Source organism: Thalia democratica, chromosome 6 (genome assembly GCF_965202585.1).
Source record: "Thalia democratica chromosome 6, ktThaDemo2.hap1.1, whole genome shotgun sequence".
Classification (NCBI taxonomy): Eukaryota; Metazoa; Chordata; class Thaliacea; order Salpida; family Salpidae; genus Thalia; species Thalia democratica.
In genome coordinates this window covers 19779719-19792701 of record NC_139170.1, presented here as the reverse complement: position 1 = coordinate 19792701, position 12983 = coordinate 19779719, and the positions used below count along the sequence as shown (strand labels likewise).

The 12983-nt window shown below is 27.4% G+C and overlaps 1 protein-coding gene across 1 annotated transcript; it reads right to left on the bottom strand.

Annotated features, from left to right (window-relative positions):
• Positions 1-9620: 9620 nt before the first annotated feature.
• LOC145838210 (uncharacterized) lies at positions 9621-12607 on the bottom strand. Its single transcript, XM_082945770.1, has 2 exons — positions 11485-12607; positions 9621-10434 (listed from the first exon to the last, which is right to left on the bottom strand). The coding sequence occupies exons 1-2, from the start codon at positions 12482-12484 to the stop codon at positions 10238-10240; spliced, it is 1197 nt and encodes a 398-aa protein (XP_082801896.1). The 5' UTR covers positions 12485-12607; the 3' UTR covers positions 9621-10237.
• Between the last annotated feature and the right edge of the window lie 376 nt (positions 12608-12983).

Below are 12983 nucleotides of genomic sequence, written 5' to 3'. Positions count from 1 at the left end.
AATCACAAAGTCTTTAATGAAAAAAAAATAGCAGAAAAAGGGCAATTGGTAGTCTAAACTTAAAACATTTGACAAAAATTTAAATTTGAGCAGTTTGACTTAAAAAATTTGTGGATGTTTAAAAATATTTTTTTTTTAATTTTTTAAACATTTAAAAAACAACTCAATACTTATTTGGAAAAGACAGCAATTTTTGACACGTCTATTTTTTATGAAAACATTATGTTAGGTAAGTTCATCAAAGTTAGTTCAGCAAACAATTGCTTTTGGATAATTTGAGAAAGGATTACTTCAACTGACTTGAATCAGAATAAGATACTATAACAAAATAGTGTTTTATCACCACAAAATAATACGCCATTTTAACAAACGTTTTCAGGGTCAAAGTCTTACAGTTTTGTTTAATGAAATTGTTCAAAAAAGGTTTTGTACAAGTTTTGTAATAATTAAATTGGCTGGTCGGGTTTTATAAATTTTTTGAAAATGCTTAGCGGGCCGGATCATCCACTTGCGGGCCGGATCAATGTTGTCCGCGGGCCGGATTCGATTTAAAATTAAAAAAGGCTTGGGGGCCGGTCATTTTCACTCTGCGGGCCGGATCCGGCCCGCGGGCCGTACGTTGCCCACCCCTAGTTTAAAGTCTTGTCCAGAACTACAAGTAAACAAGTTATAAAAAGTGTATTTTTATTTTTTAAATATAGGAAATGTGTTGTTTTGAATAAAAGCATAAACTTTTAAATACAATATTTGTTTACAAAATTTCTAATGGGCATGATATTAATACTACCTTTCAAAAATGTATCAGTTTTATAAAGTGTAGACGATTTTCAAGGACTCAAAATGTAAGTATCTAGCTCTAGTAGTTGTTATAAATAACAATGCTTTAAGTTATCTTATTATTAATTCAAGTTTAGTTGTTTATGCTTTTTTCATGTATGGTTTCAGTTTAGCTTTTATTGCTGTGTAGTTTTAATTACTTTTATAATTTTTTTATAACTAGTATTAATAAATATTTTATATTATTCGCCTTAAATGTAGAAGATGATTGCTTTTGTATAACACAATACCCTCACATAATTCCTTTAAACTTTCTTTGAAATTTTCTTTTAAGCAATCTTTGAAGTTAACGTAATAATCTAAAAGTTTTATGACTAAAATTATGATAACAAATAATCAAAAAAAAAATTTTAACAAATAGAAAAGTTTTAGATTAGTACTATTTAAAAAAAGTCTTTTATAAAGTTTAAAGAAGATTTTAAACTATAGTTTCATGAATACATAAAGTAACTTACACAATTTTTAAAAATATATTCAGAGACTAATTGTAACTGTTCAAAATATAAGTTTAATCGTTTGCTAACAAAAGATCCTAGTGAAATAACTTCACTGGAATATAAATAAAACAAATTGTAAAGTAATCTTCCTTAATTGTACCAACATACGTTTCTGTGTGTTAACGAATCAACACACTTCAACTGGGTTCTGTAAAATAAAAAATTACTGTAATGAAAGAATAGAAGCATAGAATAAAGTAGGTGTATACATGTTTTCATTAACATAAAATATTTTCTACAGATAATAGTTAATAATAGGTAAAATACATAGTATTAAATCCGACTGTTATAAAACTATATAATATTTGTAATTATTAAGTCTAAAACCAGTAAAGTAAACTAAAATACACAACAAAACAACAAATCATAATATAAACAAAGCACTCACGTTAAATGGGAAAGATATCTGATTCAAATTTACTGTTGTTAATCAATGAACGAAATACATTTATTACATCTAATAATTACGTCACAATATAAATGAGGTTATTTTAACTGTTTAATTTGTATTGCAGAGTTTGTTAATTTAGTTTTTATGTTTCTAACCTATTTTGAACAAAAATAAAACATCAACCATTAGTTAGTGGATCTGTAAAATTTAATAAAACTTAACAACGGCGAAGACAATAAAAGTCATGGAAGCTCGTAAAGATTAAATCAAAGTTATATACAACTAGGAAGCAGATTTAGTTCAAATGTAAAAATCAAAAATGAAAAAAATTTATAAAATTAAAATTTAAGAAACCAAAACAAAAAAAAATTTAAGAAATCAAAACACAAAAAAAAAAACCGAACTTATTATTGAGCTTACAAAGTACTGACCGATAATTCAGTTGCAGCTACATACATATACTGTGTTTAATAATTATAAAAATAAAAAATATATATAATTGGTTGATAAAGTAGCAGTCGGGTGTTTAAATTAAATATCCCATACAGATATTTTAAATATTTAATAAGTAAACTGTGTTATATATGAAAGTTGAAATGTAAAATAACAAGGTGGTCATATGCTAAGTATAAACCTGCAGTAAAAAACCTACTAGCTCTCTTGGGCGTAGTAGGTAAAAAAGCACGGTTTATCTGTGATTTGAATACAGGCTTCCATTTAAACTTGGAACTTAACACATAAAGGTGTGAAAAATTTTAGTAGGAGGGTAAAGTGAATATATGAAATGTCGGAGAATAGAAAGTAGTAATGTACCGGACTTACTATCCGGGTCCGGATCCGGCCAGATATTGCCATTTTGTCTCATATCCGGATCCGGCCGGATCTTGATATGAAAAAAAAGTCCGGATCCGGTTCCGGCCGGATTCTAATTTGAAAAAAAAGTCCGGATTCGGGTACGGCCGGATCCTAATTTGAAAAATAAGTCGAGATCCGGTTCCGGTCGGATCCTAACAGAGATCCGGCCGATTCGGATCTAGTTAGTAAAAAAGAGAGCATACAGAAAAGTATTTTTTTCTAAAACAAACCCTTTGTAAATTAAAAAGAGTCATTTTCGTCAGTTAAAATTAAACACCTACCTCGATTGGCTCATTTTGAACACGTGACTAATTTACATCTGTTTACATTTAAACTTTGAAATAAACACTTTAGAAATGCAACTTTTTACCTATGTTGTAAAATTAGAAACTTTACTACCAAATTGTTAGGCTAGTTTTAAGATTTTTTGAAAAACTCAGGCTAGTTTTCTTTTAGATTTTGAATGAGTTTAAGCTGATCCAGTTTTAAATATTTTGTGATTTTGTAGTTAATTTTGTTCGAGAACTTGATTTTAATTGATTTTAGATTGGTAAGGCAATAGGGGGGGGGGGGTCCTCCTCTATTTTTACAAGTTGATCTTATTCAATAGATTTTAATCTTAGCTACCAGATATTGTTTCTGTGATGTACTTCATCTTTCTATCAATTTTCCTTATACTAAACTTAAAGTTATTCATAGTTTTTTTTAGCTTTTATAGAAATGAAATTTTGAAACTACAAATCTACTTTTTATGTGAAAACTAGTGATGTACCGGACTCACTATCCGGGTCCGGATCCGGCCGGATATTGCCATTTTTGTCTGATATCCGGATCCGGCCGGATCTTGATATGAAAAAAAAGTCCGGATCCGGGTCCGGTACATCACTAATAGAAAGTGACTAGTGTGAAATAGATATATATAAATAATAAATGAATAAAACTATATATTACTTAGGATATATAACTATATAAATATATGTTAAGTGAATGTATGTGTGTATGTGAAAGGTGAATGAAAAACATGGAAGGTGAGAAAGCGCCAAGGTGTTATTTGAAGAAGAACCGTCGGTTGTGTGCACAGTTGTTTGAAATATCACGACTTTTGTTTAGTAATTTTTTACTATCTTCAGCTAAAATTGCCATTCGTTCAAGGTTACATATTTGGCAGATCTTGCTCGCGCTACCGATGTTATTGTTGGCGTGGTGAAGGATACTTCATTCCATTTCTGGTTTGGTTCAATACCTGTCAAAATACTGCCAAACGAAATCTGACAATCTTGTGCTATTCTTTTTATTTACATGCTTAAAAGTATACTTATGCCCGGTGTACCTATCTTTAAAGTGATTTCCTGTCGAACCAATATACACTTTATCCTTATTATTATTATTATTATTATTATCATTATTATTAGAAACAATTACATATCTGAAGAATACATATTAATATTTGAGGGCGAAATCTTGAATTTCTCAAAGAAGCTTAAAAATAACGAAAAATAAAAAAAAAAATAAAAAAACTAAAAAATTCCTAACTTCCATCAAATTGTCTTAAAACGCGTAAAATTTGTTTTTGTGATGACTGCTACATGTACAAAAACTTGAAGGTTGAACCTTTTTAGGTTTCATAAAACTTACACAACGGTTGTTTTCGTAAAGTATAAAAAGCGTGATGGTAGTAAAAGCTATGAAGTTAATATTTTTTGTGTTGTTTATTTATGTGATACCCACGCTGAAGAAATTTCATTAGGAAACTTGAGGGTCGGGGCAACAGATGCACCCTAATGTAAACATCAACATTTTTTTTAGTTTTTTTAATTTAAAACATTATACTAAGGTGATTATATTATAAAGGTGATTGTATTATAAATCAAGTTAATAAAATTAGAGAGTTTTAAATAAAATGTGAAATAAGTTAGGTATAAGTTTGAGCAAATTATCAGATACAATAAAAAAATTGTATGAAAAATTTAGAAATAACAAAATTGTATTTTTTTAGACTCTTAAGGTTGTAAAACAACTTAAGTGCATAAGAGGGGTCCGACATTTTTTTACTAAAAATAACATCTTATATGAAAGCTTAAAGTAAAAACTACAAGCCAGTTTTAATAGAATTAAAAAAGATTTAACTAACTTTTGAGATATTGCAGTTTTTATAAAAAGTTTCCGATACAAACATATGGACCGCAAATTTTTCGGGGTCAATTGTCTCGAAAATTTAAAAAAATCTATCTTCTCCTTTATTTTTTGAGCTATAGACCTCAAACTTTTAGGAAACGTTCCTTTTATAGACTAAAAGTAGTGATCTACCGAATCCGAGTCTTAATTTCAAACTTGAATTCGGCCGAATCCGAATCCGAGTCTTTTTTTCAATTTAGGATTCGGCCGAATCCGAATCCAAATACTTTAATAATTGGAATCCGAAAGATTTAATCTGCTTTTTATGTAAATCTAATATAAGTATACAAATAATAATTACGTATTATATTATTACTTATTTAGAAAAAACAAAGGCTTAACAATATTTTAAGGTATTAATAAATAAATAAATTTTTATTTTACAGTAATTTATTTTAAAAGCAAACAAAAAAACAAATGTCTCGCTGGAGAAAAAATTAAGCTAAATACTCAAAACTTAGTGTAAGTATTTTGATAGCCAAGCAAGCAACATTAACAATTAAGTTGTACTTTTGTTATGCAAAATAAATAAATCATCGACTTTAATAAATGCCTAAAGCAGAAAAAAAAATTACAAAAAAAGTTAAAACATTTTAAGTTTATCTTAAGAGTTAGTTCTTATTGTGACCATAAACGAATTAGAACATAAACTTTGGCAAGTGTTCATATTTATAAAACAAAGTGTAATTGAAAAAACATAGAGCCGTAATAAATTGAAATATAATACCAAGTGTAGTAAAGGCCGAAAAATTATAGGAATTACAACTGTAATAAAAAGTATTTAAATTATACTTAGGATTACATTTTTACAATAACAAAAAAGAAATATATATCAACTTAAGCAACTGTTTAAATATATAAAACGAACTACAATCGCAAAAGATGTGTCTGTTATAATAGAAAAGAATGTTCGTGTTTTATTTTAATTTGTGGTGGAGAAATAATAGTTTTTTGCTGGTCTTTGGAAGCCATTGATTGCGCTTTTGCTCGTACAAATTTCCAGTTTCAGAAAGTAGTCTTTCAGGATACACAGAAGATGATGGTGCAGCACGATATTTCCTTGCAAAATTGGCACGATGTAGGTATTTTATCTTGGTCAAGATCCACCAGTTTAAGACTTTATCCTCTTCAGTTTCTGCATTCAAATCTTCTGTAGTAAAACAGCACTTTTTTTCTGCTTCAATTTCTACATCAATAGAACCCTGATGCTCGTCCTCCTGTGTAGCCGTTTGATTCTATTTTAAACAAAGAATAATAAGTTAAAAACTTATTCGGATCAAAATTTACAAACTTTTGTGGTTTTGGTTTTATCGGTGGCAATATAGGAGAATCATCACCTTGATTAGCCTCGAAACAGATATGCTTTTTAAAATTTAATTTTAGCTGCTCTTTAATATCATTTTAGAGGTAAGAAAGGAAAGCGGAAAGTCGATATTGTGATCAACAGCTGTTGTGACTAACAGTATTTTTTTTCATTCAGTTGTTGTTATTTTTATAGAACCTTCTTTCGCAAGCCTATCCTGTATTTTTGGCTTAAGTTTTACAAACATTTGATACTTCTTTAGATTTTCATAAAAGTTAACAAACTTTGTCAGTGATTTTCCATGCGGGATCACGCTTGAGAGCAATACATTGTTTTTACTATACTCCTTTGTTACAAAAAAAAAGGTTCGAGCAGTAGAATAATGTCATCAACCATCTGCAATTCTTCAAGTGTGATATTCGAATCTTGATCGTTTTAATAGTCAGCCACATAGTACCGGACACTTGATCTAAGCTTATTCAGTCTCTCTAGCAAAACATATGTCGAGTTCCATCTTTTATATACATCTTGAACAAGAAGCAAGGCTTTTTTGTTCTGCTTGTGCGTGGTCAAAATATACAAAGATAATAAGTATACTATCAACAACATTTACATTATTCAGAGTTTCCACTCTTTAAGTCAAAAAACCGCCCTGAGTGACCTTAAACTGTTCTGAGTCACATCGAGATTTTTCAAATCCTTAGAAAAAATATAACATCTTTTTAAGATAAATATAGTCGAGTTCTTAACAAAATTGGTTATAAAACAAAGTATAAAAACATTGAAAAGATACTGTAAAGCTACTTTAAAAGTGTTTTTCATTTTATTGTAATGATAACAATAAAAATTTATCATACTACTTAACATGTAAAATTATTTAAAATTCTATTTTTCAGTGATTTTTGTTCAAAATTCAGGTTTTTTTTTCAAAAGTTGTCAAATTCCGGAAATTTTCAGGTTTTTTAGTTTAAATTGTCAAAAAAATAGTTCCAGGTTTTTTGGCAACCCTGTAAAAAGAATGATATAACTTCAATTGTTTTGAGATTTTGTTTTCATAACAATCTTTCACTCCAAAAAATAAAACGTCAAATAAAACAAAAATATATTAAACATTTGTTAGCTTTGGATGTTGGTGGGCCAACATCAAAAGTCTCAGTTGGGTCTGGTTGACTGTCTGTGGGTAAATTGCCAACCTGCCATTTTTGTCTATACTTTACCTGCAGATGGGGTGACTTTCTAGCACATTTGTGCTTAGGACCCTCTGCAAACAGCTTGGTATTTTTGTTATTTAAGTTGGACATAACAAATATATAATGTTTTTATACTAAATTATTATAACATGTCAGTGAAGTTTATCTATGAAAACTAAAGTCTATTTTAATCTACTTTATTTATATTTTAAGCAAGATAGTTTGGGTAATGCATCTATTATACTAAAGAACCACACAACAATATAAAAAATTTCTTACTCAAAAAATGTAAGCTATTTTTAAAACTTTTATAAATAACTAGGCAAAATTTTTTTGATGAATTGTTGCATCATTGATTTTAAACCTTATTTCTCATAACTGCAATAGCTCTAAATATTATCTTGATTTTCAAAGTTCAACAATGAATAATGCAATTAGTTACAGCAGTTCGTTTACAAATTAGTTAAAATTTTACTGTTAACAGATTTTTTACCTTTAGAACATTGTTTTTAAAATAAAATACTAAAATGTTTGGAGTTATAAGTTGTCATAAATTAAAACTAGAAATCAAATAAGTGATAAAACAATAACAAAAAATATATAGCTAAAAATATGCAGCATCTGCTTTATGTTACAAACTAAGTTGCATTTTTTTTTATTACAATGAGCAAACATAAAAGACTAAACATATGATGAATAAATAAGAGTTGTTATCGAAAAAGCTGATATCTAACGCCTTAACTATGTACTTAATTTTATTTAACAGTCTAACAAAAATAATTTATCATAGTTTTTATACTGTGTGCAAAACACTAAATCAAAAAGTTTAATGTGGTCTACCTAATCCAAAATTTCGGATTCGGCCGATTCCGAATCTTATTTTGAAATTCGGATTTGGACGAATCCGAGTCTTATTTTTAAGTTTAAGATTCGGCCGAATCCAAGTCTTATTTTAAATTTGGGACTCGGCGGAATCCATAACGGCCTGATTCGTCCGAGTCTTGGTAGACCACTCGTTAAAAGACTTTGAATGTTGCGATTTCAAAAATATTAAAAAACAAAAACTTTAGATAAAAAAAATATTTTTTAAATGAAAATTTAATTTTTCAAATTTAAATAAATTCCTACATTCAATCTTTTTGAAATTTTATAATACACTTTCTGTGAAAATTTAAAGAAGGTTGCTTAAAAAATGAAGGAGGAGATAAATTTTTTATGAAATGGCCTTTTTTGCATTTTTAGTTTGCGCCTTCAATTAGGAACCTATTGAGGTCACCGATTTTGATCGCTCATATCTCAAAAATTGCTTAAAGTTTTTTTCAAGCGGTTAAAAATGTCTGATAGCTCAGATAACACTCTATAAAATAAGATCAACTTGTAAAAACCAAGGTTAACCCCTCTATGCCCTTAATTTAAACAAAGAGAAAACTCAGCCAATGTTTTGTAAAACTAGGTGAGTTTCAATAATTAACTTTATGTTGCTACGGAACTCAACTTCATGGTTACAATAATTGAAAGTTCTCAAAAACCTACTTTTTAATTTTAAATACAGTAGATAATGGTTTTTGTAGTTATAAAATATTGCTTTTATTGATCAACTAAAAACACGTCATAAATATATCCTATACAAAAACTTTAAAATCTTTGATAATAATAAAAGAGAACTTTAAGATATTTATTTTAAACCAGTTTTTTATAGTTTTTATTAACTTCTAGTATATTATAAACTAGCTTTAAAATAAACAATTAACTTAATACTAATAACTATATACTAAAAAGGTACTTACATAACAATTTTTTTTGGGTTACTCTAAAAAAGATCGGGAAATACTTGCTCAGACGATTAGTACTATTTTTAGGTTTTAATTGTTTATTGATATTAACACTAAATAAATTTTTAGTTTAAAAGGCGTTGTTGCTAAAATCATTATCTGCTTTAATGACCAACTAAATTTTCTCGGAACATTATTAGTTCAAAGTTTAAAAACTAATACAAAAGTGGTCAGTTTTTGCAAACATGCAATAAAAAGTATTCAAGATTATTAATGGAACTATTTAAAAAATGTTGTTAACAAGTAATCACAAAAGCAAAAAGAATAAACATAATCATAAACAATTTTCAAGAACATAATAGTGTCTTAAAACTTTAGTTCAAATATTATAAAGTCACAGTAAACTCCTTTTAAAATATTTTTTGAGTTATTATTTTTAAACGAAAAACAAAATCCTTTCAATGACAAAACATATATAAATTCATTTAAACATTCTAAAATATTCAAAATTTTAACAAAATATTTTAACTAATATACTGCATAAAAAAATACTTTAAGTATATTAAAAATCATAACCTAACAGAGTTAAAATAAAGAGTTTTTAGTAATAATCTTTAGTCTTAAAGTGTTTTGCATATGTTATTTTGAAAGTACATCAAAAATGAAACAGTAAATTTATGATACTAGCTTATTGAATCTTAATCAAAAATTATGTGTATTGTACCTTTAAATAAAAAACAGGAATGCCTAACCACTAGACTAAAGAGTGCTTAACAAATAAGAAAGTATAAAAATATAACAAAAACTTGATTTATCGATTTAGAAATTATTTGAAAGTAAAACTTTATGTTTCTTTATTGCTTTTTAAATAGGTATTCAAAAGTATCCACTTTTTCTATTTTAAATGTACAACAATATATATTTATTAACACACCTGTATACTTTTATGCGAGTATATTTTCTTATTTAGTCTGTAAAAAGGTGTAGTTTAAGAGTCGTTTGCTTATACAAAAAAAATATTAATGTTATAAGCGTCTAACATGATGTGAAAAATGTTGAAACAAATATATTATCTTTAAACATTGACTAAACTTTGAAATTGTCATACCTAATAGTTGAATTAATTTAGTTATTGAAATAAAGTAAGGCAAAGCTCTGAGTATTTTAAAAACCTAACATAAAAATTATTTATAGCTAGTAAATAAAGCAAACTAAAACTATGTTTCAGCAAGAAATTTTTCAATATTGTCAATTAACTGATAATCAGTTTGTTTAAGCTTTTCGTTTTTTAGGCGCTTCTTCAATAAGCTTCTACTTTTTTCACGAGAAATCGACCCAAGAAGGTTTCTTAATTGTACATTCCAATCTAGTTCTTTTAATTTTTCAAGGACATAGAAAGGTTCTACCAAGGTCTCTAAAAAAATTTTAAAATAATTTTATTAAAACTAAAGATTTGTAACTAAATTAAAACAAATAACAAAAGTTAGAGCAAACTAACTAAAATAACAATCAAAACTTGGCAAATTAATTTAGGTGGAAACTTTTAATTGACGCTTAGATTAGACACTAGACCAAGGGTTTGCAGCTTTTTTATTTTTCTTAAAAAACGAACTCTTCGGGCGATTGTAGTAATCAAAAAAAAAAAACAACAATTACAAAGCACTAGTAATTAGTAGTTATTAAAGTAAGAGCCATTTTAAAAATTTATCATGTTTTTTTTCAATGTATTTGCAAAGTACATTAAGGCCGCAGATCTAGACTATATAATGAAATAGGTTAATTGTACAATTTAATTCCTGCAGTTAAACAACTTTTATGTAACAACCAGTTAATATATATGCAGAACTGTGTTATTAATGTAGAACAAGGAAACGCTTTAATTTCTGTAAAATTTGAATAGTGTTTCTATAGTATTCAAACAAACTTGTTTTGATATTTTACTAGAAAAGATAGTTATTCGAATATTTCATTAAAAAATTTAACATATTTTATAAGTTTTTTTCAAAAACTCATGACTAACATTTTTTCATATCAAAATAACTATTTATAAATTAAGTTTCAACCTTTCATGTCTGCAGTACAATAAAACTTTGATTTTAATTTATCCGATAAAACAACAGCAAAAGTCTACGGAGTCTAAGCTTGGACTTTTATGTGGCGTGAGACAAGCTCAAGTTAACATATAAGGTTTAATAATACTAATTCATTAATCAGATGACAAGCCTTCAGTAGACTGAGACCTGGTTTTTCTCTTATTGAAGTTTGACAGTTAGCCGCAAAACAAAAACTTACAGTTGTCAATCTACATACACAGTTTATAATGTTTTACCATAAAGGTACCCTTTGCTGGTTTGCTCAGTCTACAGAAAGATTGTGTTCTAATGATCAAATTAGTACAATCAAACATTTTTTCAATTTTTGACGCAAAACTTAGTAAACAATTATAGAATCAATTAAAACTAACTGTTTTTTGAGCTTAAAAGTTGTATAATTATATCATCACTTTGCTCAATAATAATCTGTTGTAATATTTTTGTTGAAGTAGGTAATTCAGTTTTAGAAAAATGTTCATAACTGAACAAAAACTCATTTGTAAGTACATCAGGATGATTTACTTCTGATAAAAAACTTGACTCATCAAAAAGGTGATTCATATCATCGATATATAGATCAAACTCAACAGAAAGTTCACATCTATTATTAGGAAACATCAAAATATCTGAAACATACTTTATAGCATCTTTCATTGTTGAACTAATAGTTTTGTAAGCCAAAAAATGAGACAAGATAGATGTGTCTGACAGTACTACATGTACAGCATATATGATAGCAGTTGCACCAAAAGTTTTAAATGGAAACTCAATTTTAGCATCTGAAATATTTGTTTCTTTACTTAATTCAATTAATAAATTACATTGATTATCAGACAAAGCATAAGATTGACTTCTTAAAGTTTTTAATAGTATTCTTACACAGTTTTTGTAAGTTTCTTCTAAAGTTGAATCTAATATGAGATTTTTTATATCTTTCTTTTGTGACTTAATGAAATTGATAGTCTCTGGTACATATATTTTACTTTTTAAGTAATTTAACATGAGCTTTACAGAAAATTTAGCTATTGGCATTACAATTTGATAAACAACTTTCTGCCAAGGAGTTCTTACTTCATCATTTACTTTTAAATATGTAAACTTGATCAGTTTTCTTTCAGACAAAACAATTTTTGAAGATCTAATGCTTTCTAATAAAATTCTAGGAGACAATTGGTCTATACTGAGTAAAACAAAAAAAACTAAGGTTTGAACTTCAGCAAGCTCCATATTAGGTAAAACTATACTTCCTGAAACTAGCTTTTTAGAAAAAAAATGTTTCCTTATGTTCAGCAAGTGAACTAAGAATTCAGTTTTTGTAGGATTATTACACAAAAATTCTATAATGCAAGCTGATAACTGTTTATTTGTCATATTTTGCACACAACCTTTCCACTCAGAGCAAAACTTATTTGAATCAATAGCAGTCAACCATGAAAACTCATTATAATTATCAACTTTTTGAAACTTTTCCGTTATTTTCAAAGCCTCACAAAGCTCATATAAAGGACATGTAAGTAAGATATATGCAGTAAAAAGTTCATTACTCAATAGAATAATTTTTTTTGAAAAATTTAGTGTCTGGTAATTTAAACAAAGACTTCCAGGATTACACACACTCTGAAAGTTACTATATTGTTTGAGAAAATTCCAAGTAAAACTTAATACTATTGCAATATCAGACAAATTTTCTTTTACTTCATTGCAAAGGCAAAATCTATTTATAAATATTCTCAAAGAGTCTATTAAAACTTCAGACTTGATTGAAAGAAGATATATACTAGAAAAGTAATTGTCTATTTCTTTATGAAATTCTAAAGATATAGTATGCCACAGTTTAAGTTGAATAGAAAAAATATTTAATGGATCTATA